General features: G+C 38.7%; 1 protein-coding gene across 1 annotated transcript in view; it reads right to left on the bottom strand.

Moving 5' to 3' along the window:
* Positions 1-7941: 7941 nt before the first annotated feature.
* The window catches only part of COL6A6 (collagen type VI alpha 6 chain), a 46009-nt gene continuing 28150 nt past the window's right edge, over positions 7942-25800 (bottom strand). The window contains exons 19-32 of the mRNA XM_038126895.1: positions 24133-24195; positions 23642-23692; positions 22072-22107; positions 21882-21944; positions 21496-21558; positions 19249-19284; positions 18317-18353; positions 17760-17771; positions 17161-17648; positions 15246-15336; positions 11659-12330; positions 10752-10845; positions 10274-10545; positions 7942-8599 (exon numbers count right to left, since the gene is read on the bottom strand). Of these exons, the coding sequence (XP_037982823.1) occupies positions 8427-8599; positions 10274-10545; positions 10752-10845; positions 11659-12330; positions 15246-15336; positions 17161-17648; positions 17760-17771; positions 18317-18353; positions 19249-19284; positions 21496-21558; positions 21882-21944; positions 22072-22107; positions 23642-23692; positions 24133-24195 (2151 nt within the window). The 3' untranslated portion in view covers positions 7942-8426. The remainder of the gene's footprint in view (positions 8600-10273; positions 10546-10751; positions 10846-11658; positions 12331-15245; positions 15337-17160; positions 17649-17759; positions 17772-18316; positions 18354-19248; positions 19285-21495; positions 21559-21881; positions 21945-22071; positions 22108-23641; positions 23693-24132; positions 24196-25800) is intronic.

The following is a 25800-nucleotide window of genomic DNA, read 5'->3' as shown; positions in this document are numbered from 1 at the left end:
TGATAATTATTAGATTAATAGCATCAATTCATACTTGATAGTTTCTGCATGACCAAATCTGTGACCTTTCATCATGTTTTCTATCTTAGTTTATTGTAAGAAAAATTATTGCTATGAAAAACATTCAGACTTCAATCCTCAGCTGGTTACACATCCAGTACCTTATAATTAAAAAACATAGCATACTTTCAGTATATTCATTACTGGAAGACTCTTAGTTCCTGGTTTTTCTGTCCTTTTTGACCATAAAAATCAACATGCACAGAAAAGTTCAGTTAACACACACAAATCATTAATGCTGGGGTTTTTTTCCATTTGTGAATATTAAGAATTTTTACCTGAGGTCCTTTGTATCCTTATTTTCATTGCAAGCCACTGTAACCAGGCTGTTCACAATTGATCTGTTTATAAATGACAACAAATCTTTGTCTTGTTAAGGCTTTTTTGTGTGACCTAACAGATAGTAATATGTCAGGATCCATTGTATCGAAAAGGTTTAACTTTTTCTTTACATCTTCCTCCTATGTGTAACATACTTCCTTGCATTTACAGATGTCAATGAAGATTCCAGAGGATCTATCTATTCAGTCTAATTTCAGCACTGAACACTGCAGACACAGAAAGAACTAGCAATCCACACAGCAAAAACAATTCAAAGACAGTAATCCTGAAATTATACAGTGGTAATGTTCTTGAAATAAAATCTTGTGTATGGACACTAAAAAATCATTTAATACTGTAGTCACCAGGAAAGACTTGCTAAGCACTAGGCCGGGTGATGGAAGCTGACACAAATAAATGAAAATAGAAATTTTATATATCTAACAATACTCACATGAAAGCTATAAATACCTAAAACTTGCAGTTTTATCTGTGCAATATTTGGAACATATACAGCTCTGTGTATCCTTCAGCATCTCTATAAGGACAGAAAGGCTAAGAAAATTTTATCTGGAATTGGGGTACCAAGTAGTTGTTTTAGAGCATTGCACATGTGTTTAAAACCACCTCTTGATAAAGACTACTACAACAATCTTGTCTGTTTTTTCCCCTGTCCTACACTGGCCTCTTCTACTGAATGTATACACTATTTTCAAAACTACCCACTGGCTATTCATCAGTAGTTTGCTCTTTTTCAGAAGAACAAAAGGTATTTTATGTCCTATAATATCTCTTCTTATAGAAATTCTAACAAAAAGAAGTGCAAATAACTTTTTGGTACGAAGTTGTGCCTTGTGCTTGAGACTTTATTAAAGACATTTCTCACAGGGACAGTTTCATGAAATAGCCGTACTATTGTCCTTAAATCCAAACTCTGACCAATAAAAGATGACTAAGTGTTACCGATATCCAAAGTCACCCTTTTCTCCTTTCTTTCCAGGAACCCCAAGAGATCTCTTAGAGACAAAATGTGGTATATTATTTCATTTTTTACTACTCAGCAACTTTGTGGTCAAGAAGGCAAAAGAAAAGAAATTATGTAATTCTTCTCCTCTAATTCCATCACCCCCATCTTCCCCATTGTTCCTGAAATAATAAACATGTGCATGAATTTTTTACATAAACAACCAACCAACCAAATAGAAAAAAAAAAAGAATAAAAAACACCTAAACACAGGAATTAATGCTTGCAGTTAGATTTCCCATGTGTTTCCTGGGCAAAACCACAAAGGCACTGCAGCAGATATCTACACACAGCTTCAAAAAAAGTAACATTGACATAACACTCACTGACATCTCTGCAAAACTCTCAAAATCTTCGATTATTGCAAGAGAGAACCCTAAAGAATATTGCATTCATAGATTCAGATTGTCTAGAGTAATACTGTATCCTTTTCCCAACAAATCCTTGCATCCGTGAAAAGAAAAACGATGGCAAAAGTTAGAAAAACATGTAATAAAAACATTGAAGAATTATTTTAAATCATAATGAAACTGGATTTTCAGAATTTTTGTTTAATCTTTAGACCTCCTTTACCTGGATATCCCATGTTACTTTTTCTTCCTTTATCTTCCTGTCTTCTGAGCATCCTCTCTGAGGCGGGTGAAAAGAATGTCACTGAGAAAGCTGAAGAAGCTGGTTTAACCATGCAGGTGTACCAGGAAGAGGCAGCTCTATTGAAGTCTAGATGCATCCTGATTTTTTTCTCCAATATGAAGGAAAGTGGAAAACACTGAAATAGCCACCTATTAATCAATCAGTAACTATTTTTAAAAATGTGTTTTGAAGTTATTAACCCTTAATAAATGGGCATGTTTGTGATTCAGAAAGGCTGGGTATCTTATATTGCTATACCACTATTTTCCAAAAAAGGTTTTCATCTTCTTTTGAAAGTAATATATGATGAAAATCTTTTTACAGAATACTGAGTGGTCATTTTAGTTCCACTAATTTTAGTGGGAACAAGTCTGTGCACTGATATTTGATTTATGTGAACTTATTTAAGGTGAGAAGAATCCATTCCTATGATGGATGACAGAACACTTGCTGCAAGAAAACATTTATTTTGCAGGATTATTAATAAAGATATGTGTATAAAAACACATATATATGTATTCAAGTCATCAGGAAACAATTGTCAGTGGAAACTACTGCAATGCAATATTTATGGACATAAAGCTGGTAGCTTTAAAACTTCAGCAAAGCTACAGCCAAGCACCTAACTTCCACATGAGCTCAGGCTCTGCTGATCTAAGGACTCTGGACGAATCTCCACCACTCCATTACAGGTACTGGGGGCAATCTAGGCACAGCTGAGATAGGGAGACAGAACAAGAACAGGGATAAGATAATTGCAACATGGTATTCAGCTACAAGAACATATTCTTTTTTTGCAAGTGCTGGCAGTTCTGACTTTCAACTTCAATTTTAGTAGTTACAGGGTAGGCTCTTGACATGCCCTTTCTTGGGGCTGTGGCTGCTAGCACTGCCTTGCCTTGGGAATTCTGTGGCAACTCAGAGATTTCTTGCCAAAGAAAGTGAAAAGATAAAAGAATATCAGAACTTAAAGCTGTGGATTAAATTAGATGAGAAAACTAATTAAAGAAGACAAATTATATGGTATTCCCCCCTTAGAGCCCGCTAGAGAATGTTGTCCTTCACATCTCCATTACAGGAAACCCTTGACCTCCTTTGCTGTAGATTGCAGTTAATTGGTTTTTCCTGTGTTGTCAGCTATTTCTACAGGTTAGCAATAAATATCTGGAAAGGTGTAATATACAGCTTCCTACTAAAAAGTGTTTAAATTTGAAGAAGGCATCAAGCAGTCCCTGGTTTCCACAATCAAATACCATACTTCTCAGATAAAACTTGTATGATCGTCCATTAGACACACTCAAGAGCTAAGGCTTTTCTTTTTTCTTATTTATTTACTTTTTTATTTATTTATTTACTTGTTTGTTTGTTTGTTTTCAAAAAGCAGGAATGGGATTTGGAAGTAGAAAGATTTTCCCTAAGATCTTAAAGACTGCTGACAGACATTCCTGGAACACGAAACATGCACTCACCCAGAAAGAAAGCAATCTTGGCAGAAAAGGGTCATACAAAATGCTTCACTACACTACTTGATTCAGGCAACAGTGGATGTACATGGCAAAGGTGTCTGTTGTCCAGAAGGCGCATTCAGGTTTGATGTAAGTTGGACTATGCCAGCTGCCTCTGAAGTAATTGGGATCTCTTTTATTGCTTCCTGCGAGAGATGCAGTGATGTAAACCTGCTAACAGGCTGTCCTGCACAATTGTTGGAGAGCAGCACTGCTATGAGGCTGCCAAAAAAAACTTGCCCCAGAGGTTTAGAGACTGCTTGGACACTTTCTTCTCTTCTCTTTCATCTCCTGAGAAAGGTCAGGTCCCAAGAGCAGAAGACATACCATGCAGGAAAGAGCACATAGAGCACTCTCTGAAGGTAAAACAGTCAGGGAACATTGACCTTGACAAAGCAAAGGTGACACCAATGAGCAGAAAGCATCACCTAGATGAACTCGCATCTGCAGAGAAACCTCCTTTGACCGAGGACCCCAGAGCAGTGTTACCCTATCAAACCAGTTTCTCAGCTCATGAAAACTCTTGGATTTGTCATTGAAGGACAACCTGATACAACATTAAAAACGGCTTCAAGCACTTGGACAGTTCCTTCACCTGACAGGCCTGACAGAGATCTGGACTATGACTATCCAGGCATGAAATTATCAGCCTTTACAAAACTCTATCAAAGACTGCTACCAGATTTCCACAATAACTCAAGATTTGCTCAGAGATTTGTCCTAGTTGAGGGGAAGAGGTGAGACAGGCAAGAATGGCTGATGACAACTATAACATAATCCATCTACAGAAGTGCAGCTTTCAAAGTAGGGCTTTCAAAAGGGCACTGAGAATCTATTTGGTCTAGAAATAGATCAAAAAATCCGAACATCTAGAAAGTTGGTCCCTTGGAGAGAAGAGTCCGTATTGGAGCAGATTTGCTGGCAGAACTGGTGACTCTGCTGCAGCAGCCTCTTCCCCAAAGGACTGCACTCTGTGGGAGGGACCCCATACAGGAGCAGGGAAAGATTATGAAGAGTGGCTTGGTAGTCACTTGTTATCCAGACATGGTCAACTCATGACCTGTAGGGGTGGAGAATGTTCCGGTATTTGTTGGCTGGGATAAAGCTGATTTTCTTCACAATAGCTGGTATGGAGGTCTGTTTTGTATTTGTGATGAAAACAGTGTTGATAATTCAGGGATGTTTTGGTTATTGCAGAGCAGTGTTTGCACAGAGTCAAGGGCTCACCCCGCCACAACATCAAGAAAGCTGGAGGGGCACAACAAATTGGGAGGGGAGGGGACACAGCTGTAACAGCTGTCCCCCACTGATCCAAGGGATATTCTATACCACATGGCAACATGCTCAGCATCTAAAGCTGGGAAAGCTCAAAATGGGAGATGTTCAGAGTGATGCCATTTGTCTTCCCAAATAACCATTACACATGAGGTAGCTCTGCTTCCTAAGGATGGCTGAACTGCCTGCCCATGGGAAGTGGTGAATTAATTCCTTGTTTTGCTTTCCTTGCATGCATGGCTTTTGCTTTACCTATTAAACTGCCTTTGTCTCAACCCTTGAGTTTTCTCCCTTTTACATTCACAATTCTCTTCCTTGGCTGTGCGGGGCTTAGTTGCTGGCTGGGGTTAAACCACGGCAATCCTTTCTAGCCGTTTGGACTAGTGTACAATGGGTTTGTCTTTGCCTGAGGTAGGAATAACCCAGAGAGTTTTTCTCAGTGAGTGATGTCAGTTTCCTCACATTTTTATTTGCACTACAGGAATTCTATCCCCTTCTACAGTATGTAAATTATTGACTGGTGAAGACCAGTCTGATTGGCAGATTGCCTAGTGTTCACTAACCAGATGGCCTTCACTAAGTGCCAAATGCCAGTATTTGAAGATCCCACCACCCATTGCTCTCAGTGTTGTCTTTAACAGTCCATTACACTGTTTGATTCTCCCAGAGGCTGGTGCATGATCAGGAATGTGATACACCCACTCAAATGCCATGTTCTTTGGCCCAAGTGTCTACAAGATTATTCAGGAAATGAGTTCCAATGATTCATTTCTTTCTGAAGTACTCTGTCCCATAAGACTTGCTTTTCAAGGCAAAGGATGGGCAGTGGCATGGAGCACAGGGTATGTTTCCAGCCATCTGGTGGTTGCTGCCACCATTTTAAGCACATGGCTCTTGCCATTGCAGGTTTGCAGGAGTGTGATATAATCAATCTGCCACATGTCCTCATACTTTCGTTTCAGTCATTGTCCTCTGTACCAAAGAGGTTTCAACAGCCTGGCATGCTTAATTGCAGTGCATTTTTCACATCCATGGATGATGTCTATGTCTAAGTCCACTCCTCAGTCATGAGCCCACCTATATGCTGCATCTCTTCCTTGATGTTCCGAGGTGTCATGGACCCACTGAGACAGTAATAATTCACATTTACATTGCCAATCCAAATCCACCTAGGCCACTCCAGTCTTGGCAGCTGCTGGTTATTCTTATGTACTTCAATGGCCTGACTCTTGCATAACATGAGCATCTACATGACATACCTGCACAATCAGATTCTACACAGAGGCAGCAATATTTTACCACAATGTGGCAGCCCTGATGGGCTTAGCCCCATGCTGCCAGTTATCCTGCTTCCATTGGTGCAGCCAGGCCCACAGGGCACTTACTAGCATCCAGAAATCATTATAAAGTTGCCTGCTTTTCCTATTCAACAGCATCTAAAGCCAGCTGGATGGCTTTGACCTTTGCAAATTGACTCAATTTAGCTTCTCGTTTAGTAGTTTCTGTGGCTTGTAGTAGGGAACTCCATACAGTGGCTTTCCATATCTGAGGCCTTTCCACATGATGGCAGGATCCAGCAGTAAACAAGGCATATTGTTCCTTGCATTCTGCTGGTTTATTATATAGTGGGGCATTATCAGCATGTGCTACCTCCTCCTCATGTGACATTCCGAAATCTTTGCCTTCTGGCCAGCTCATGATCACTTCCAAGATTTCTGAATGACTGGGGTTTCTTATTTGAACTCATTATGGGATCAGTGTGACCCACTTACTCTATGTAGCATTAGTTGCATGATGGGCAGAGGAGCATCCAATCCAACACAGTTAATGAGGATGCCAGGAGAAGCACCTAAAAATCTGGATCTCCTGTGCAGGTCCCTTCACTCTATTTTGTTTTATGGCAAAACTGGCTTTCAAAAGGATTTAAACTATTTTCATTCCTTTCTCAAAAACTTTTTCCACTGTATTGCCCAACACAATGGTATCATCAATGTACTGCAGGTGTTCTGGAGCTTCACCCTGTTCCAGGGCAGTCTGGATCAGTCCATGGCAGTAGGGCTTTGTTACTACCCCTGGGGTAGTTGGTTTCAGGTGTACAATGATCCTTCCAAGTGGAAGCAAAATGTGTCCTGCACTCTGCCACCAAAGGGGCTGAGGAAAAGGCATTGGCAGTGTCAATTGTGGCACAGCACTTGGCTTCCCTTGACTGCAATTCATATGGAAGTTCAGCATGTCTGGTCCAGTGGCACTGAGCAGTGACACCAGAATGACTTCATTCATAAAATTCCCTGCTGATTTCTTCTACAAGTGGACAAGAACTTCTTTCCATAGAGTCAGTATTATAACCAGCTCTTCCATTTTGCTAGGAAGGGCTCACTGTTGTGCATGTGATTCCTCTCAATCAGAAAAGCCTATATTTTCAAAGGGAAATTTTAAAAATTTTTAAGGAAAGCTGGCACATATTGTTTATATTCAATGGCATTTATCTTCATATGTGGAATGTATGTCATTATTTCACTTTTTTTCTTCAGTAAGAAACATTTTCTGCATAATTTTTACAGCTTTTCTTCGAGTTGAATACTTTTCTTTTTTTTTTTTTTTTTTAAGGGAGCATATAGAAAGATGCTGCTAGATCAATTTTTGTATCTTGTAAGTGAATCCAGGGAAGAACAAAATGCCAGGTAAGTACAGCCACCTCTGAAGAACGGCCTATGGTGACAAAATTAAATGCACCATTACTTCTATAGTCATAAAATGGGCAACAACAGAATTTGGGTAAGTCATCAGAGTACAAAAGTTCAGCTACGTTCCACCTATCTGCAGGGCACTGCATTTACTATCTTCAATCAGATGTCCTCAGGATTTTTTTCTTCCACTTGAGAGCAGCCATGAAAATCTAATATTCTAAAATAAAAGCACTTGTCTAACATCTGGTAACAAGAACGGGGGACCAATGCTTATTTACCAGTGGGAAGCCACACCACGAGAATACATTTACACCTGCTTCAAGAACTAACAGCAGAAGTAAACCATTTGAGAATGATTGCTTTTATTCACATGTTGGATTATTCATTTTAAAAAAAGAAAAAAAAAAGAAGCCAAGAATGATGCTATGGTAATAAATCTTTTAAATCCTTTAAGTGAATTAAGTTCTACGAATTCTGTCATTTGAGATCTAAATGTTTTCTGGTATTTTCTATAAGCAGGATAAATGTAAGCAAACACATCAAAACATTTTGATGTCACTGTCTTGCATCTGATATTATTTAATGTAAATCTCTGAGGCACTGCTTTGTTTTATGCAGTACATTCAGGAAGTGCACATTTTGATATTTATGGAAGAAAGTCAGGTTTCAATACTTTAATGCCTTTTAAACAATGCACCATTGGCTAACGAGCTTCTCAATACCCAGCATGTTAGATCAATGGAGAAATAGCCTAAGTTTTCTTTTCACAGTTATGTCACCAGATAATAATTTTATAATCAAGTTCTTTCAACTGAAACATGGGAGCTGAGTGGGTATGTAAAGCTTCCTTTTTCAATGCCTTTTCCACATCAACCTGATAGTGTTTAACTGAAGAGTTAAAGTAATTTAAGTGTCTCTGCACTAGGAGGATTCTATACACAAGAATCCACATTCTTCTTGTGTTTCAAATCTATTTTTATTGCCTCCACAGCCCCCATACCAGAACTGACCACACATTTTCTGCTCTTTGTCGTAGTACCACTTCAAAATGTAATTCTGACATTCTCCACTATCTTGAACAAGGTCACATGCATCTGAAAAAGGGAAATAAGAGACAGATTTAATGAAAGAAAAATCCACCCTTCTCAGCATTGTAAATTCAGGGGAAAATAACGTTCAGTGCAAACTGTCAGACAAAAGGAGTAGTCAGTGTTCAAGGTCTTACACAGATTCACTAAGTCTTCATCTATAACTCCACAATGCCAGTATGAAAACCCTCTTTTTATCACTGCTTTACCCATAAAGAATGTCTGAAACTAGATCTTTCATTGCCATAAACAGGACTGCTAAAAGGTGTTTACTTTTCTAACAAAAAAAGTTTTTTTAATGATTGCAAAATAACTATACCTGGTCCATAGAAACTAGGAGAATAAACTTTTTAATAATTCCTCTCTTCTTCAATCCAACTTCTTATACTGGTATCCATCAATAAAATTTCATAAATTAGTATACATAGGTTGTTAAACTACCCATGGTAGTCTCTTAGACAAATTGAAGAGTATTACAGATTTAAATTGCATAACTCAGCAAAGTAGGTGAGAGAAGCATACTTAGTAGCAATCTGGTATTCAGTGAGAACAGATCTAATGATCTTTCACCAATGTAAATTCAGAGTTACTCAAAAGAAGACAGAAAGGCAGCTCTAGACTTTGGTGTCAGTACTATATTAAAGAGGAAGAAGTGAGAAATAAAGAAACATAATGATACAACTTGAAGATTTAAAATTTCATAACCTTCTCCTAATCAACTGAAAAGCAAAAATCTCAAGCAAGAGATGAGCACAAAGTACACCTCTCAAAAGGCAAGTTCTGGAACTGGGCTACATGTTTTTAGAAATAAACTGTTGGGTCACTAATTACAATACAGGATTGGGGAAGGCAGCTCATACAGCTCTCATAAGTGACTTAGATAGTTTCTTACTTAACTGCAGTGACCATGACTACTTCCTCAAAGGAAACATTTTATTAGTAAAGTATAAATACTAACATATCTTCCTGTTACTGATCCTCTCATCCTGAATGGGGCTATAATTCCAGAACCATTCTTGAGTGGAGGGGGATGAAAAATGAAGGGATAACATCTGTAGAAATTAACTACCACACCCAAATCTATGTAGACATCTTTTCATTTATTGTCACATAAATTCTCTCTAATTGTAGTTTAAACAATAAATTCACTCAATAGTGTTACAAGAACATTAGTGCCAAATAATCTTACAATTAGCTTCCCATACCCATATCTAATGGCAAATCTGCAATGAAAAATGTATCATTAGGAAGCACAGTCAAAAACATGAAGAGTATATATTTTGATACCTCTTCTGAGGGATCTTGTTCTTCTTACAGGAACAGAGTGCAGCAGAAATATAATTAGTTCCTCCATGTTGAGCTAAATTAGCAGCAGGAGTAACTCACTAATTATAGAGCAACTTGGGGATTTTGAAATTATTGACTATTTTAGTAAGGGGGATTAGAACTTTATATTATATTATTACAAAAAGTTATGAATCAAAACTGAAGTTATAATGACACGTGCAGCTCAGTCTTTAACCACTACAGAGGTTTGGACTAAATACCAACATATTGTGACTAAAACCTTTGGAAAAATGTAGTTGGAAATTCTTCATCTTGCAAAACTATTCAATTGAGTCCTTCACACTTTAGTCTTTTTACTGAATTAAAAAAGATTTTAATATTCTAGAATCATACCATAATCATTACAGCCACCTCTAGTTTCTGCTGTTGTCTCTAAGTTCTTCTTGTTCTTCTCCTGACCTTTTCCACACTCTTGAGGCTTTTCCTTTTTAGCACTTTCCTCTGTGAAATACTCAGTCTCCTCATAATCATCTCTCATTTCTGGCACTGTGTATACGGGTTCTTTGGCATTCTCTTTCATACTCTTCATGACTCTAGTTTCATTTTTTCCCATGTCTTCTAAAACTTGACTGGAACCACTTTCAGCCATTCCAGGAAAAGGTATCCTTCCAAGAAGAGGAGGGGGAAAAATTTAAGCACCAATATGACCTTAGAAAATGCATCTGGTTCATTCCTTCTGAAAAACATGAAAAAAACTTTGGACCCCAATCCCATTTATGTTATAAGTACTTTGAATGTAACAACTAACCCAAAGGGATAAATCTTACATTCAGAGGTATGCACTCAATAAATTAAATGGGCAATTTCCAACCTTTCAGTCATGGATGCTTCCTGTTGTATGTCTCCCCGATCTAAGTTTTCACACTCTTCTTGAAGTTCAGGTGAAGGATAACTGTTCATTTCTTCTGTGAGAAAGTACAGGTAGCAGGGGTGAGTTTTAAAGCCCTTAAAAGTAGGGTTAATAAAAACCACTACATGGTTGTTTTTGTGAACTGGAGTTTGCATCTTTCAATAAGTAACACAGTATATCCAGAGTGACTGACTCTATGCCCAGAAAAATGAAAATTATTATAGAGATCAGATTGGTTCAGGAGTCATTCTCATCTATCTTTTATATTTTTTTCTCTTTAATACACTATTTATCCTTCTATAGAAACTTTGACATCTCCAAGCATATGCTTCTGGTGAGGATTTTAAATAAGTGGCAATTTCCTTTTTGCTATTCTCTTTTTTCCATGTCAAAGCATCTAAGACCTGCTAATCTTCATGAATGTGTCTTGAAAAGTAAGTCCTGTCTCTGCTCTGTAGAGAGGTTAAGGTCAAATGTGCAAAATATTTATCTTGTACCTGTCCCAAAGCCTAAATAGGCATAAACAGCTCGGTAGATCTGGACTTATCAATGGTCTGAGGAGAAATGTGGGCCTAAATCAGGAATATGACAGTGTTCTCTTAGCTGAAGAATGGTCTGTCTTTAGTGAAAGTGGACACACATTAAATAAAAACTTAAGGGAAAAAGACTACTTCAGAATAGAATCCTGTACTGCCATTACTGGCACTTTCATTAATGTCCAGCATCTGAGGTAAACTAATCATGAAAGACTAGCAGCAAAGTTATGACCAGGCACTGAATGATAGCACATATCCACTGACTACCTTTTCCTACACAACATTTGTCTTTCTTTCCGTAAGTGAAGCAAATGCTGCTGTGTGATACTTACGTTGTAGAAGATTTAGGAATGCCCGGCTAAACCTCTGAGCATACGCCATCTCTGGGGTGGAAAACCTGCCCAGTGTCAGTGAGTGCTGATCTGTGGGGGAGCTTGACAGCTCCATCAGCTGATTGTCACTCACATCACTGCCAAGTGCAAGAGTGAATAAGGTGAATCCTTGGCACTTGGCTCCAAGTGAAATCTCTCTCAGCCTTTCTCTGTCCCATGTGCTTGTTTTGCTTCCGACTATTGTAAATATGACCCTGTGTTTTCTTTGTCTGGGGGCTTTAAAGAATACATTTTCAACTGTCCACTGTAGAGCAGAAGAAATGGCTGATGGCCCCTCCAGCTGGTGAACAGACTCTTGGATGTGTTTCCTCATTAAATCTTTATTGCTGTATGTGACTAGGTCAAACTCCAAGGCCACAGGTGTCTGGTTTCTGTCAGGCAGGAAGCCCCTGGGAGCCTGCTGCACCAGTGCCACTCTGATGCCTCCATATGATTCGTTTGGCTGTGAGGAAACGACAAACTGATCCACCATGCTGCTCACAAAGTCTTTGGCTCTCTGAAAATCTTCACTGCTAATGCTGCGAGAGCTGTCCATGATGTAAGTTATATCCATATCCATCTGAACCGGGGGAGAAAAAGGCACCTCACAGTTGGTTCTTGGATTGCATTTATCTAGACAGGAAGAGCCAATAGGCAGTGAACTATTTAACAGTAGAACAAAAGCAATGATTTATAAAAATTTCACACGGTCCTTTAGGTCTGCATTAGGTTTGTATGGCCAGGTTTTGCTAGTGGGGGGCACTTCAGGGATGGCCTCTATAAAAAGCTGATTGAAACTTCCTCCATGCACAGCAGAGGCAATGCCAGCTAGCTCCAAGAGAGACGTGCTACTGGTCAAGCCAATTAGAAATGGACATGCCTCTGTGATAATATAATTAAGAAGGAAAAAAATGTTACTGTGCAGATTTAATTGTGGCCACAGAAAAGCGGAGTGAAAATATGTGAGAGAAACAACTATGCAGACACTCAGGTTAGTGGAGAAGGAGGGGAGGAGGTGCTCCAAGTACTGGAGCAGAGATTCCCCTGCAGCCCCTGGTGAAGACCGTGGTGAGCTGTGCCCCTGCAGCCCATGGAGATCCACAGGGATGCAGAGATCCAATTGCAGCTTGTGGATGAACCCCACGCTAGAGCAGGTGGATGCCTGAGACGAGGCTGTGAACGTGTGGCGGGCCCATGCTGGAGTTTGCTCCTGGCAGGGACCTGCAGACCCATGAAGAGAGGAGCCCAGGCTGCAGCAGGTTTTCTGGCAAGACTTGTGACCCCGTGTCTGAAGGACTGCACCCCATGGAAGAGTGACCCATCCTGCAGCAGTCTGGAGAGGACTGTTGCCCATGGGATGAACTCACATTGCACTGGTTTGCAGAGAACTGTTACTCCTGGGATGGACTCCTGTTGGAGAAGTTCATGAAGAACTATCTCCCATGGGAGGAACCCCATGCTCTCCCTGAGCAGTGGCAAAAACAATGTGTGATGAACTGACCGTAACCCCCATTCCCCATCTCTGTGTGCTGCTGGTAGGGAGACAGTAGAGCTGAAAAGGAAGGAGGGGTGGGGGGAAGGTGTTTTAAGGTCTAATTTTACTTTTTTGTCTTCCTGCTCTGATTTTGTTAGTAATAAATTCAATTAATATTTCTAATTTCAATTTGTTCTGCCCATGGCAACATTTGATGAGTGAACTCTCTCTGTCCTTATTTCCTTATCCCCTGCCCAGCTGTGGAGGCATGTCTGGCATCCAGACAGAGTCAACCAACTACAAAAGCTTTTTTTTTTTATTTTTCCTAAACTTTGATCTAAAAAAGCAAAACAAACAAACAAAAAACCCAACCAACCAAAAGACAAACAAACAAAAAAATCTCTAATCAATTTGGGAGCTGTGGCAGGACTTCTACACCCCCTCCTCTCTACCACAGAGTTGGTCCATAAAGAGATAATCTAGTGGCTGAAAGGCCCAGCAAAGGGGTTGTCTCTGGTTCCAAAAGGACTCAGACCTCAGCTGAGAATCAACATCTTAGTCTGGAGAGCAGATGTGGGAAGAGATAAAAGAAATATTCTTGACTGAAAGGCACTGTTTTACAAATTATAAAAGATACAGAGTTACCACAGAGACAGAAGCATTCTACACACACACCCTCAAACTGTGGGAGACCTCTCCCAGAACCTGGATACAGGTTCTGTGGTTACTTCCCTGGGGATTGAGGGAAAGGATCTCGATGTGTATGTGCCCCACCAACAATTGGATGGTAAGACACACTGAACCCATTGAAGTTATATTATTTCTTTGTTAGCTGTAACATTAATGGGTATCTTTAACCTCACGCTGTACATATCTACTAGTAGTTTCTCTTTTTGTCCTTATTCCTGTGTAGCATTAGTTTGGTTTAAGTCTTATGTCTCTTAGTTTTCTGTCTATTACTTAAATAATTTGTTCTATAATAGACCAAATCAGCCATTATTAAAGAACTTGTGAATGAGAGTGGGTTTTGGGGTGCTGACTGCCTCAATAGAGCAAGTGCCTGCTGCCAGAGGCCTGGGCAAAAGGCAAGGACTTTTCTAAACCCCTGCTTCCATTTGTAACAGGAGCTTGAAATATTTTTGTTCTGGTAAGGAACAACAGATGAGTCTTGCTGAAGAAGGTTTTGAGATACCAGGGGAAATTATTCATGCATGAGAGTAGAAAAAACATTCATAAGGTAAAATTTCATAGATAACAGTTCCCTGGAGAAATTTTCTTCTGTTGAAATCTGAACACTGTAAAGGACACAGAATCAAACTCTATTTTTTCATCTCAGATCATTGTTCAACATTTTGACATATTATCATTTAGTAGCTTCTCCCCCTCTCACAGCGTAGAATTTACAGCAAATGAGCCTGCCTTCCCAAAATCTTATTGCTATTTTAAGTGCATTTCTGTTAAAAAGGAAATGTTAAACACAAAAATTCACTTCATATGGCTGAGACAGAAATTAATTAAACAGCTTTTGTGATTTTGAGATTCTATTTCTTACCATCCCCTGAAAAGGAAGTTAAAATTGTAACTTCTCAGCAGTGGTATTCTGTAACCACAAAATGATCTGTTACAGAGGGTAAGAAGGCCCAGTTGCAGAAGGGTTCAACTGGCTGGAATGTCAGAGACAGAAAAAGGAGTAAAGTTTCCTCCATAAAGGAGTGAAGTTTCTCTTGGAAATTATAAGAAACAGCCATAGCACTGTCTTGTAGCCATCCTGGAATGTGAATGCTCAGATATCCCTATTGGCTGCAGAGCTAGGCTGACTTGCTCCAGGCAACCAACCACACACCTCTTAATACATCTCTGCAAACTCCTTGTAGAACCATTTATGGCAGTAGGATTCTGACCAGTTCATTAATATTTCTCTTTTATATTTAAGCACAGGTGTGTTTAAGGAGTACCAGAAAAATTCCCCACCACCACATTGAAAAAAAAAAAAAAAAAAAAAAAAAGCTATAGAATTTCTTATTGAAGTGGTAAATAGACCAATACAACAGATGCAATTTGCAAAATGTCTTACCAAAGCACAGTGTACAATATGTGATGCCCTCCAAATTTTCATCTTGTTGTCTTTCCCAAACAAATAACTGAAATCTTCTTGTGTCATCAATCTGTTTTAAAGCAGACACAAAAGCAACATTAAGAAGAAAGGTGAAATATATGAAGAGTCTCTTTTTTCTTTTTTCTTTTTTTCTGCCAGGGAAGGATTATCACTTTTTTCTTTTCTTAACAGGGTGCTATTTTTCTACAGAGAAAAGGGCAGGATATCATAGCTTTTTCTGGGACAAACAGTGAAGATGATTTCTTGGAGGGAAAATTCTAGCACTAGAAAGTTGTACTATGAGAGCAACCTATGTGTTTCCTGGGATCACCTGAAGAAAGACAATTTTTCGCAGTGGAAGATTTGACCACAGAAATGCTTGAGGAACTCTGAAGATGCTCCAACATTCTACAATTTCACTGACCACCACCCAACCCCATCCAGATGTGATCCAATGGAAAAGCATTTCCTTGTGGACTAAGACAAAAATGGCTTTAAAATATCACAGTATTACAGGAAATGAACATATATGAATAAGCTATAATGGCAAGCAGAGAAATAATTACTTCTTTGCATTAAACTTTGGCTTTGTGTGTTATACACCACAGAACTAATTTCTGATTAACATCTGTAGTGAATGTTACAGATAGAACTCTTCAAAGGAATTAGAATTGGCAATGACTGCATGTGGTCTCTAAACTGAAGCTTCTGAAGCAAAGTAAAGCCAGTAAGTATCTGTGGCTACAGACTTGTAGGATCATAAAGATTTACATCATCTCTCAACGGCAAGGGCAGAAGTTCATCTGAAAGGAAAAGGGAAGTTGTGTTTACTTGGGGGTGGTGGTGAGGTTGGTTGCCTTTCCATCATTGTATACTTAAAGGAGTGCTGGGCAGTGAATTTTTTGCCTTTCCCCCTACTAAGCAGCTCTTTTAAACTCTTCTACTCTGAAGACAGATTTATGTAAAGTCACCAGATGTCATCACATGCATTCAGAGTTGTAATCTGCTTATACTAAGTAAAGAAAATACTGATTCTTGCTCCTGCTTATCCTGTAGAACAACCCAGGCAATAAACCATAAGTTTCTTTCTCATGTGTCAGCAGAAATTTTTCATTCTTCTAAATTATCATTTAGTCAGAAAAATACATGAATCAACTAATAAATATGAGGCTGCATGAGAATAAATATAGTGTAAATAATAAAGGACTGACTTAGATGTTGCTAGATAAGAACTCAAACTCCAAGTTTTGCACATTTTGAGGAAACGGCAGCTGGAATGAATTTTATTTTGAAAAAGTTAAAACTGAGCAGAGAACATGCAATCTATATTATGAAACCTTAAATAAATATAGAATTGCTTTCCTTTTGTACCTTGTAAAACAGACTGTTAGTTTTTTTACTATCTTTTAGATGAAGTCATATTTTAACACAAAATTTCATCATTTTCTTCTGCACAAATGGCAATAAAGATATCAAAAGGGGCTTTGCTAATTTTATTTTCTTTTGAAAAAACTAGCGTGCTTGAAGCCTTCTACTAGTTTTTCTAGAAACTAGGGGCAGAATTTGTTAGTTAAATTTTTATTACTTGTTACAACTTCAGAAATATAATGGCAAAGGTAAATAAGTGAAATTAACACATTATGGAAATTCTCTGCTTTGCCCTAAAATCACAAGAGATTAATAATTCATGCTCAGAAAAAAGGTCAGATGGTGATGACTATGGTCAAGCAAATCACTGTTGCTTTGTTAAAATAGTAACCTTTAATGTATCCCTTTCTAATTAAAGGGATTGGACAGTTCCTGTAGGACTTAGGCTGAGAACAGGATTCACTCAAATCCTAGGAGATACCCAGCAAGTGGGTGGCTGACTCAGTTTTCAATAGGCTCTACTTACAGAGAAGGCACGTCTGACATTTGGCACCTCACTGAAGGCAATAACCACTGGAGTGATATCCAAGGCACTCAACTCAAGCACAGCTGTGTTGATGGCAACATCATCCTGTGATGGACCATTGGCAAAAAAAAGGACAACTTTTCTTGTGAGAATGCCCTGACGAACACGTTTGAAGACATTTCTTGCAACAAATCTCATGGCTGCTCCAATATTTCGTTTTCCACTGGATCTCTCTAGTGGGATTCTCTGGATGGCTTGTAGCAGCAAGTTGTTTTTCTGGAATTCAGAGAATCTGATGAGGTAGTGCATGTTGGTATTGAAAGAAACAACAGAGACACGAGCACCTGTTGGGCAATTGCTTTCACTGATCTTTATGGTCTTCAGCAATAACATAACAATGTTCCTCATTCTTTCAAATGCAGCTGGTGTAACATCGTCAGACATATCCAAGGCAAAAACCACTTCAGTTGGATAAGCTGGGCATGTATCTGTATATTGAAGCAGAAAAATTATGTGAGAACCTTTCCACAACTCAAACATTGTTAGTTTATTCTTCAAATCTACAAAAGAATGGATATTCAGAGACCAGATGGGCTTACCTGATGAACATGCTGGAAGGAAGAGAGGGAGAGCAATTAAATTATTTTGGACTCATATGCATTAAAATAATGACATATTCACTAGCTTTCAATGAATAGCCTGGCCAAAGTTCAGACAACTCACAGGGTGTGTCAGTGCAAGGCCACATTCCTCTTTTACAATCAAGTAGTCAAAATAGTGCAATTTTACTGGATAAGAATTTTTAAAATTATCCAGGGTTCTGCTGAGAATGAACACACCTAATCTTGAGATCAGCTGATACATAAATACTGTCTTTTCTCAGAGTCCTCCCCAAAGGGTGTTGGCACAATGCCAAAGATTTGTTTAATCTTTAAGGAGGAAGAAATATTTGTTATAATTTTTGTAATAAACAGATAGGAAAAACAAGCAAAAAGCATAAGTTTGTTTCATATGCCTGCTGAAACCCTCTCACAATTAACAACTACCAGGCAAACTGAACCCAGATACAAACTACCAGTTTATAGGGTTTCCACTCTTCCATTTAGGAAGACTGACTAGGTGAAATCAGAAGTAAAAGAAGATGTTCTCCACTTACGGCAGTTTTTTCGGGTAAAATTCACAAGCTCACAAGGCTGCAGGTTCAAAAAAAAAAAAAAAGGAATCAATGGCAAATCCCAGACCACCCCAGACTGGGTATCTTACTGTTGGTTTGAGCTGAAGGTTGTAGCCCAGATCCTAAAATAACTTTCACTACAATAAATCCAGAATCACAGAGTCCAGTCCCTTTTTATAACAGATAGTACAGGGACTCTCTCCCCTTGCTGCAGAAACTAGGCACATTTTTTCAGACGTGCTCTGCTGGCATTTAATGATGTTCTGAAGCATTAAAACAATCATTAAATTCTTTATGAATGAGTGACATCCATTTTTATTTTGTGTAATAAATTGATCTAAGATGTCATCAGTCAATGGCACTTCCATAAACAATGGGCATTCCAGTAGTGACTCACATAGGAAGTGAGAAGTCCATGAAGGAGGAGAGATGTCCTCTGGACATAGAACACACCTGCAATAGTACTGCCTACAGGTAGTCATCCATGCAAGGATTAATGAAGCCTTTACTCAGAAGTGTTCATTTTACATGGGATTAGGATTCTGAAGAAATCCTGCACTGCAATTCCCAGTGAAAATAACTGTTGCTGAAGAAATGCCTTCCTTTACAAGAAGGGAAATAGTAACCCTAACATGAGCTATTGTGCAAACTAATATGAGTGAAGAAACAGATAAATGAATATTAACTGTCCAATAGTTTGTAAAGGTTTGGACATGGTGTTAATCTACATGCATAAATGTTTCTCATTCCTTGGTTGCTTGCAGAATGGAAGAACCCACTGCACACTCTGACAAGCACATGGAAAAGCTACTATTTTATAACAGCTAACTGTGCTCATTGCTGTCAGTGATTATCAATGGAAACTAAACCAGATAATTCCGTGCAGTATGGTTAGCAGTAAGGTGATTACTTACTTCCATTAAAATGGGGCCCACTGGTCCCTTGGCACCCTGAAACAAATTAAACACAGGCCCAAAAAATCAGACCCTGCTAATGTATTCCCATGTGTTACTCTGTAGCCCAAAGAAAATGCAGGCACACAGTGTTTCCCAGCAATCATTTATGAATTTGAAAGGAGATAGCAGTTCCCAGCATAGATCTCTGTGGACCTGCTCAGAGCTGCAGGCTACTTGTCAGATTTATTTCTCAGTCCATTTTCCTTAATGGTTTTTAAATGTTCAATACTTGTTGCTCTTGAGGAGCAGTATAATCCTGAACTGGGTTCCCTTATAAACAGCAGTTTCTGTGCTATGGTTCTGTTATTTGCACTTCACATATTTTCCAACATCTGGTGTGTGACAAACTCTCCCTCTCCTCTTGCACATTACAATCCCCACAGTTCTACCCTGAAAGATCCTGCAGACCACACACATCATGACACTTTGCCTACTCTGCAACTTTCTCCTTGGGAGCTGTGGAAAAACAACAGCACTCCAAGCATGTGTTTTTTTCAAAATAAAAGTATTGTTTAATCTTCATAACAGGAATGAAATATAGGTAAAATAACTAATTTTCAAGGGAGCTTGAGTACTCATCATGTGTGCATTTCAGACGCATAAGACTGCAGAGAAATTTCCCTTACTCCCATGGAGCTGCAGTGAGATACAGCAGAAAAATTTGAACTCCCATCCCACTTTTTTTCCTCACCCTCTCTCTACTATAACACTACAGTTTACCAAAATTGTATACTTCCTTACATCTCCAAATTACAGCCCTGTCTCCATATTTGCTCTTTCCTCTTTCAGTTAACCTTCCATTCCTCCATCTGCCTGAGCTACCTTCCTCACCTCTTCTGCTGTCTTGCTGCTAGCACCATCACTGCCATTCCATGACTTTTATTTCTTATGTTTCCCAGCAGGTCCATGTTCTTCTTTGGTACTGTTCAGCAAGAGTTAACTGTGAATTGCCTGGGTCCTAAAGAATGCTACTGATAGCAGGTCAGTGGTGGTGACTGAGCTGTGCAGACTTGACACATATGGATAATCAAACCACCAAGGATGGGTAAAACAAGCCTGTCCTGGCTGGCCCTGTCTACTTCCTGTACCTCTTCCTGCATTCCTATCTCTTCTACTTCTTACAGGGTTCCCACTTTCCCATTTCACTGATCCAGTGCTGCAGCAATAATCCCACCAAGCCCATACATCCCAAACTCTAGTCTCACTTGAAGGGGAGATCTTGAATTTGAAATACCTCTGAACATTTCTTGGACCATGGACTGGCAAGGCCTACAGCTTGGCTCATCAACTCACAAGATCTATCTGTAAATTTTGTGGGTGGCCAAGCAGCAGAGAGGGCAATGGGCTCCAGCTGACACTCTTAACCATTCTTGTGCCCAGCATCATAGAATAAATTGGGACAGGTAGATTCATTAACCAACACTGTGTAATGAGAAGGGAAAAAGATGCTTACTAAGTTGCACACATCCTGTGGGCCATGTTATACAGGTAAAGACAGTATTACCAACAATGTTCCATATTTAAATTGAAAGAGTAAGCTTAAGAAAGTTTAAGAAGAAAATCATTAACAGTAGGGATTGTTTCTCGTCACTATGGAGCTAATTTTCATAATTGCCACAGGATAAAGATAGACACATGCAGGGATTTTCCTAACTACTTAAAGGGTTAGTCCTAAATCCTATTGAAATCCACAATCCTTTCACCTGCCTAGATAGGGAATAAAACATTTTGTTGTATAAAATGCAGAACACAGACACTGGAAAGTACATCAAGACATCTACTTGTACTATGGATTAACAGGTTATAGTCAATTTAAACTTTACATAAGTGCCTGTAACTGCAAGTTTCATTTTAAATGGCTTTTCTTTTTAAATTAAATAAATGCATTGGCACTCAGCAGATCTATTCAGTTCTATATTTCAGTATTCTCTGTTCTTTTAATTAGATATGCATGCAGCCTAAAGAAAATACCAAATACTGTGGAAGAAATTCTGGCCAGCATTGCATTGTTGCAGTTTCATTTTCAGCAGCAGATGCTCCTGTGCACACACATCCACAGGCAAGACATAACTGTGCAACTGCCAGGCTGATTAAACATAGTTTACTGTGTGAAACACTACTATTCCATTAATCTAACAGTAATTTTAAGAGCAATTTAAGGGTGATTTTTTTAAAAAATAAAAATTTTAATTAAAACAAAAATACCATAGGTCCTGATGGCCCTTGGTCACCTGGATCTCCCAGGGAACCTGGTGTGCCAGAATTACCCTAAAAATAGAAATACAATATATTATTCTTTATAATTGCATGCACAGGTAGCAAACTTCATCAGGGAAAAAAAAAACCTCTGTAATGATTCTTTGAGTTGGATCCTGCATTTTCATAAAGATAGTCTACCACTCCTAACAATTATTAGCAACTAACTCTTCTAAATATTTTGACCTGCAATTTCTCAAGACTTCTTGCCCAAATTATGGCAATAAAAAGATCAGAGCAGTAGCAAATATAAAAACTTTTGATAAAAAAACACTTTGAGTGTAAGGGTTTTACTTTTAGAACTCTCACTGAGTTAGCAGATTTATCATTCTTACTCTTCTACCCCTAATTCCTTTGGGTCCTACAGCTCCTGGAATGCCCTGATCTCCTTCTTCTCCCTGAAAATAAATGAAATTCAGAATTTATTGGAAAGGAGAAGACAGACAGAAACACAGGCAACCTCTTACAAAGAAGAATAATGTAAAACAAGACAAAAAGAAATGAAACATGCCCATTTAGTCATACCTCTGGACCAGGATATCCTATGAATCCAGATTCTCCCTATGAAAAGAAAGGACAAAAACTTCATAAGAATCTAGAACTTTGTGATCTGGTTAGTGTTTGATGTCTTTAAACCAAAAACAATTTCAAAATTATTCTCAGCTTCGCAACTCATCCAAGCAATAGTGACAGCAACTCTGGTCTTGAATGACATAATTTTAGATTAATACCTTATTCATCTGAAGGAAGGGCATTTTAACAATTTCCATCAGTTTCTAAATTTTCAAGAATATTCCATTTCTCAAGTGTTTTATCAAAACTTATTCATGTCTCCTAATAGCATGCAGAGGAATTCCCATGTAGGATTCAATTCAAATTCAGAACTCAGTGTTTGAATGTAGTTTTAAAATTTTATATCACCCAGACTAAACAATGATATTTCCTTGGCTTACTAGAAGTCAACTCATCAACTATTTTCAGTTACTTCAATTTCTAGAGTGTTCTCTGTTCACCCATGAGAAATAGAGAAACTCTCACAAAAACAAATCAGAAGTGAAGCGTATCTTTCCTAAACATCAGAATTCACACTACTTATATATGTCCCTGTCCTCTTGCATGTAACATTATGTAACCTATGAAACCCTGACATCAAAGAAAATTGTTAGAGCTAAGAAAGAAAGAAAAGAGATTGGAAAGTGGGAAGTGTCAAGAGCCACTTTACAAAAAGCCATTTAAGAAAAAGGAGTTCATCTATTGGAGAGACTCCTAGAAAGTCTTTCATATCTTTTCTGCAGCTTTCTGTAGCACTCTGATTCTCTCACAGAAAGGGAGAGTGAAACAGATGGGCCTACCAGTGAGATTCCCTGGGCCCTTTCTGTTTCACAACCAACGAGAATGGACTAGTGTTGCAATATTGCACAAACTCTTTGAAAGGAGAATTGCAGCTGTTTCCAATATCCTGACCGCGTTGCTCATGGACTGATCCACTGGTGCCATGATTTTGACCTCATACTTGCTGTATACTTTTTATTTTAGCTGAATTCTCGTACAATTTTAGAGAAGAAGGCATTTCAATGCTTTCATTTTTCAGCTCTGTGAAGGGAATGATAAGAATTTCTTTACAATCCATAGGTTAATCCTCAGATTTTACTGCTGACAGTAGGAACACAAGGAAAAAAATTCACATGAAAACAGTGAGGATGTTTACAGAGTATCACCCCCACCTTGGTAGTCAGGGAATCCCTCCTCTGAAACAAGAAAAATTAAAAGAGCCCATGGTGGCCAGCCCACCAACACTTGCCAATAGCAATGTTCAGTCAGACAGGCTGAAGTGGGAAGAAAGCACTGTGCACTGCAAGTACAATCCTCCACATATATATACACACACATCAGGAAAAGAGAAAGAGTGAGTGGTCCTCAAAAGAGCATCCTATGGAAGAATGTCTCACAAGGACTGTGGTAATCCTGAGCCTCTCACTGAACCTTAGAAATGCACTTTGCATGTCTTACATTTCTTTTTAATCAAATATGGATGATCAGGTTTGATAACACAGTAGAATGGAGACTGAGAGACTCTCTGACATGAAGCACATACCTTTGCTCCTTTGCTTCCTTCAGGACCATAGGCATCTCTGCCATCCATGCCCTGTGTAGGTTAAATATACTATGAGTTAGTTTTAATTGAGGATTAGGTTTATATCCAATTTCACTTTGGAATTAAGATTGTCCCATTACAATGACTTGCCCAAGCTACTAAGACTGATGAAGTTGGACAAGCAATCAAAACACAATCTAAAAACACTAGCAAACAATGGCAAAAACTGTAGAGGAAAAACAAGGATAGAGGTCATAGTTCCCTTCCACTGTGTGCCCTACCTTTAACATTCTTTCTGTCTTCTAAAGAATTTGAGGGGAAAGATATTGCCTCTAGCTCACAACAAATCTGGTGTCAATAAAGAAACTGAGAATCAAAAGTGAAATAATTTTAATTGTAACAAATAGAGAAAATAGAAGGGAGTGGACATAACTGATTCAGATGGATAGGTATTAAAGTACAGGGGTCCTGAATTAGGGCAGAAAACTCACAGGAATGCCTCTCTGTCCAGGGGGTCCAGCTAAGCCCTTCTCTCCAGGGTCACCAGGTTCACCCTGTTATAATTGAAACATAAAAGCCATTAGTTTGCCTCATTCAGGAGAATTCTTCTTTCTGAAATGCAAACATGTCTGTTAAACTGAAGTGTGCCTATACCTTTTATAGACAACTTGATGCTGGGCAAAAGCATTCCATTACAGACCACATTTCATGGACTGTTCCTGGTGGTAGAACTGGAAAGGACTTGGCAAATCAGAATATGCTGAGCATTCATGCAGCTAAACCCCAAAATTAATAAAACTCCCATTGTAATAAAGAATTAGAAATTTTTTTAAAAGTGGGCTTTGGAAAAATTATATTAATGGTAGCAGGATATATTCTGGAGTTCTACCAGCCTGAAGCACCCGTTGAGAGCAAATGATATTTCTCAGGCAGGCTGTCAGCACTGTGCTCTTAGCCCTCTTGCAGGGTTGCTTTTCTTCAGTTCCATTTTTGTTTTCACTTTCTAACTGAACATTCTTCTAACTGAACATTCTTCTAACAAAGACCCTAATATTAAACAGCACAAAACCAGACTGACAAAATGGAATGTGTGATGGAAATTCCCATATATTTTCCCAATGTTAGTCATTGTTTTAATATATGCTTTTACACAATGATTCTTTTCATGGCAGCGCTTTGACCTTCTGATACCTCTCTGTCACTAAAGGTTACAACCCTTCAAAGAGATGGAAAGGCTTAGCTAGCTGGTATTATTTGTGATTTTTAGATTAAAACGTACAACAGCATCTAAATTTAGTTATTTTTTTTAAATAAAATCTCACATATCAACAAACATAAATGAAAGGTAAGTAAGGATAACATTTATTATAAGTGAGCTCTAGTGTCAGCAACCTGTTAGCATAAGCCTTTCTGTTTGCCTTCATGTTTATTCAGTTCTTCTCAACATGTGCATTCCTCCAAAATTGACATCATAACAGCAAAAGTTCTTTGGACTGGTTTGGAATCTTTAGAAAAACAAGGTTAAAATAAGCAGCTATGCTTCTTTGAACTGAGAAGGTCAGATTGGACGTTAGGAAAAAGTTCTTCACCTAAGAGTGAAGTCACTGATCCAGTGTTGGTCACTGGAACAGGCTACCTAGAAAAGTGGTCATGGCACAAAGCCGGTCAGACTTCAAGCAGCATCTGAATTGTCCTCTTTATGGTTTAGTTTTAGGTAGTCCTGCAAAAAGCAGGGAGTTGGACTTGATCCTCATGGATCCCTTCCAAGATGAGATATTCTATGATTCACTGGTCAGTGAATCTATTTTCAGTGGATTGGACAGACTCTAGAAATCATTAAAAAATCACAAGGGTCAGCACTGCCTTATTTCTGCTCTATTTTGTGAGAAGGCAGGTCCCATTCAGAACCATTACCACAAGAGCAGTTAACAACAGTGATCATGGCAACACTAAAAACTTCTTAGTATAGCTCTGACATGTGTAAGATTACCCTAAGCACATCACTTGTCTTGCCATGCAAGTGAAAAATATCTTAAAAACTTTACATTCTGCGCACGTTTCACAGCACTGAACTAACTCTTTGTTAGTCCATGCTGCTTTGGTCAGTCTTGAATGAATGACACCATTAGATTGCTGCAATCAGAGACTTGTAAAATCTT

This window comes from Motacilla alba, chromosome 2 (assembly GCF_015832195.1).
Source record: "Motacilla alba alba isolate MOTALB_02 chromosome 2, Motacilla_alba_V1.0_pri, whole genome shotgun sequence".
In the NCBI taxonomy this organism is placed as follows: Eukaryota; Metazoa; Chordata; class Aves; order Passeriformes; family Motacillidae; genus Motacilla; species Motacilla alba.
The sequence above is the reverse complement of the archived record's forward strand: the minus strand, read 5'-3'. Positions and strand labels throughout refer to the sequence as shown.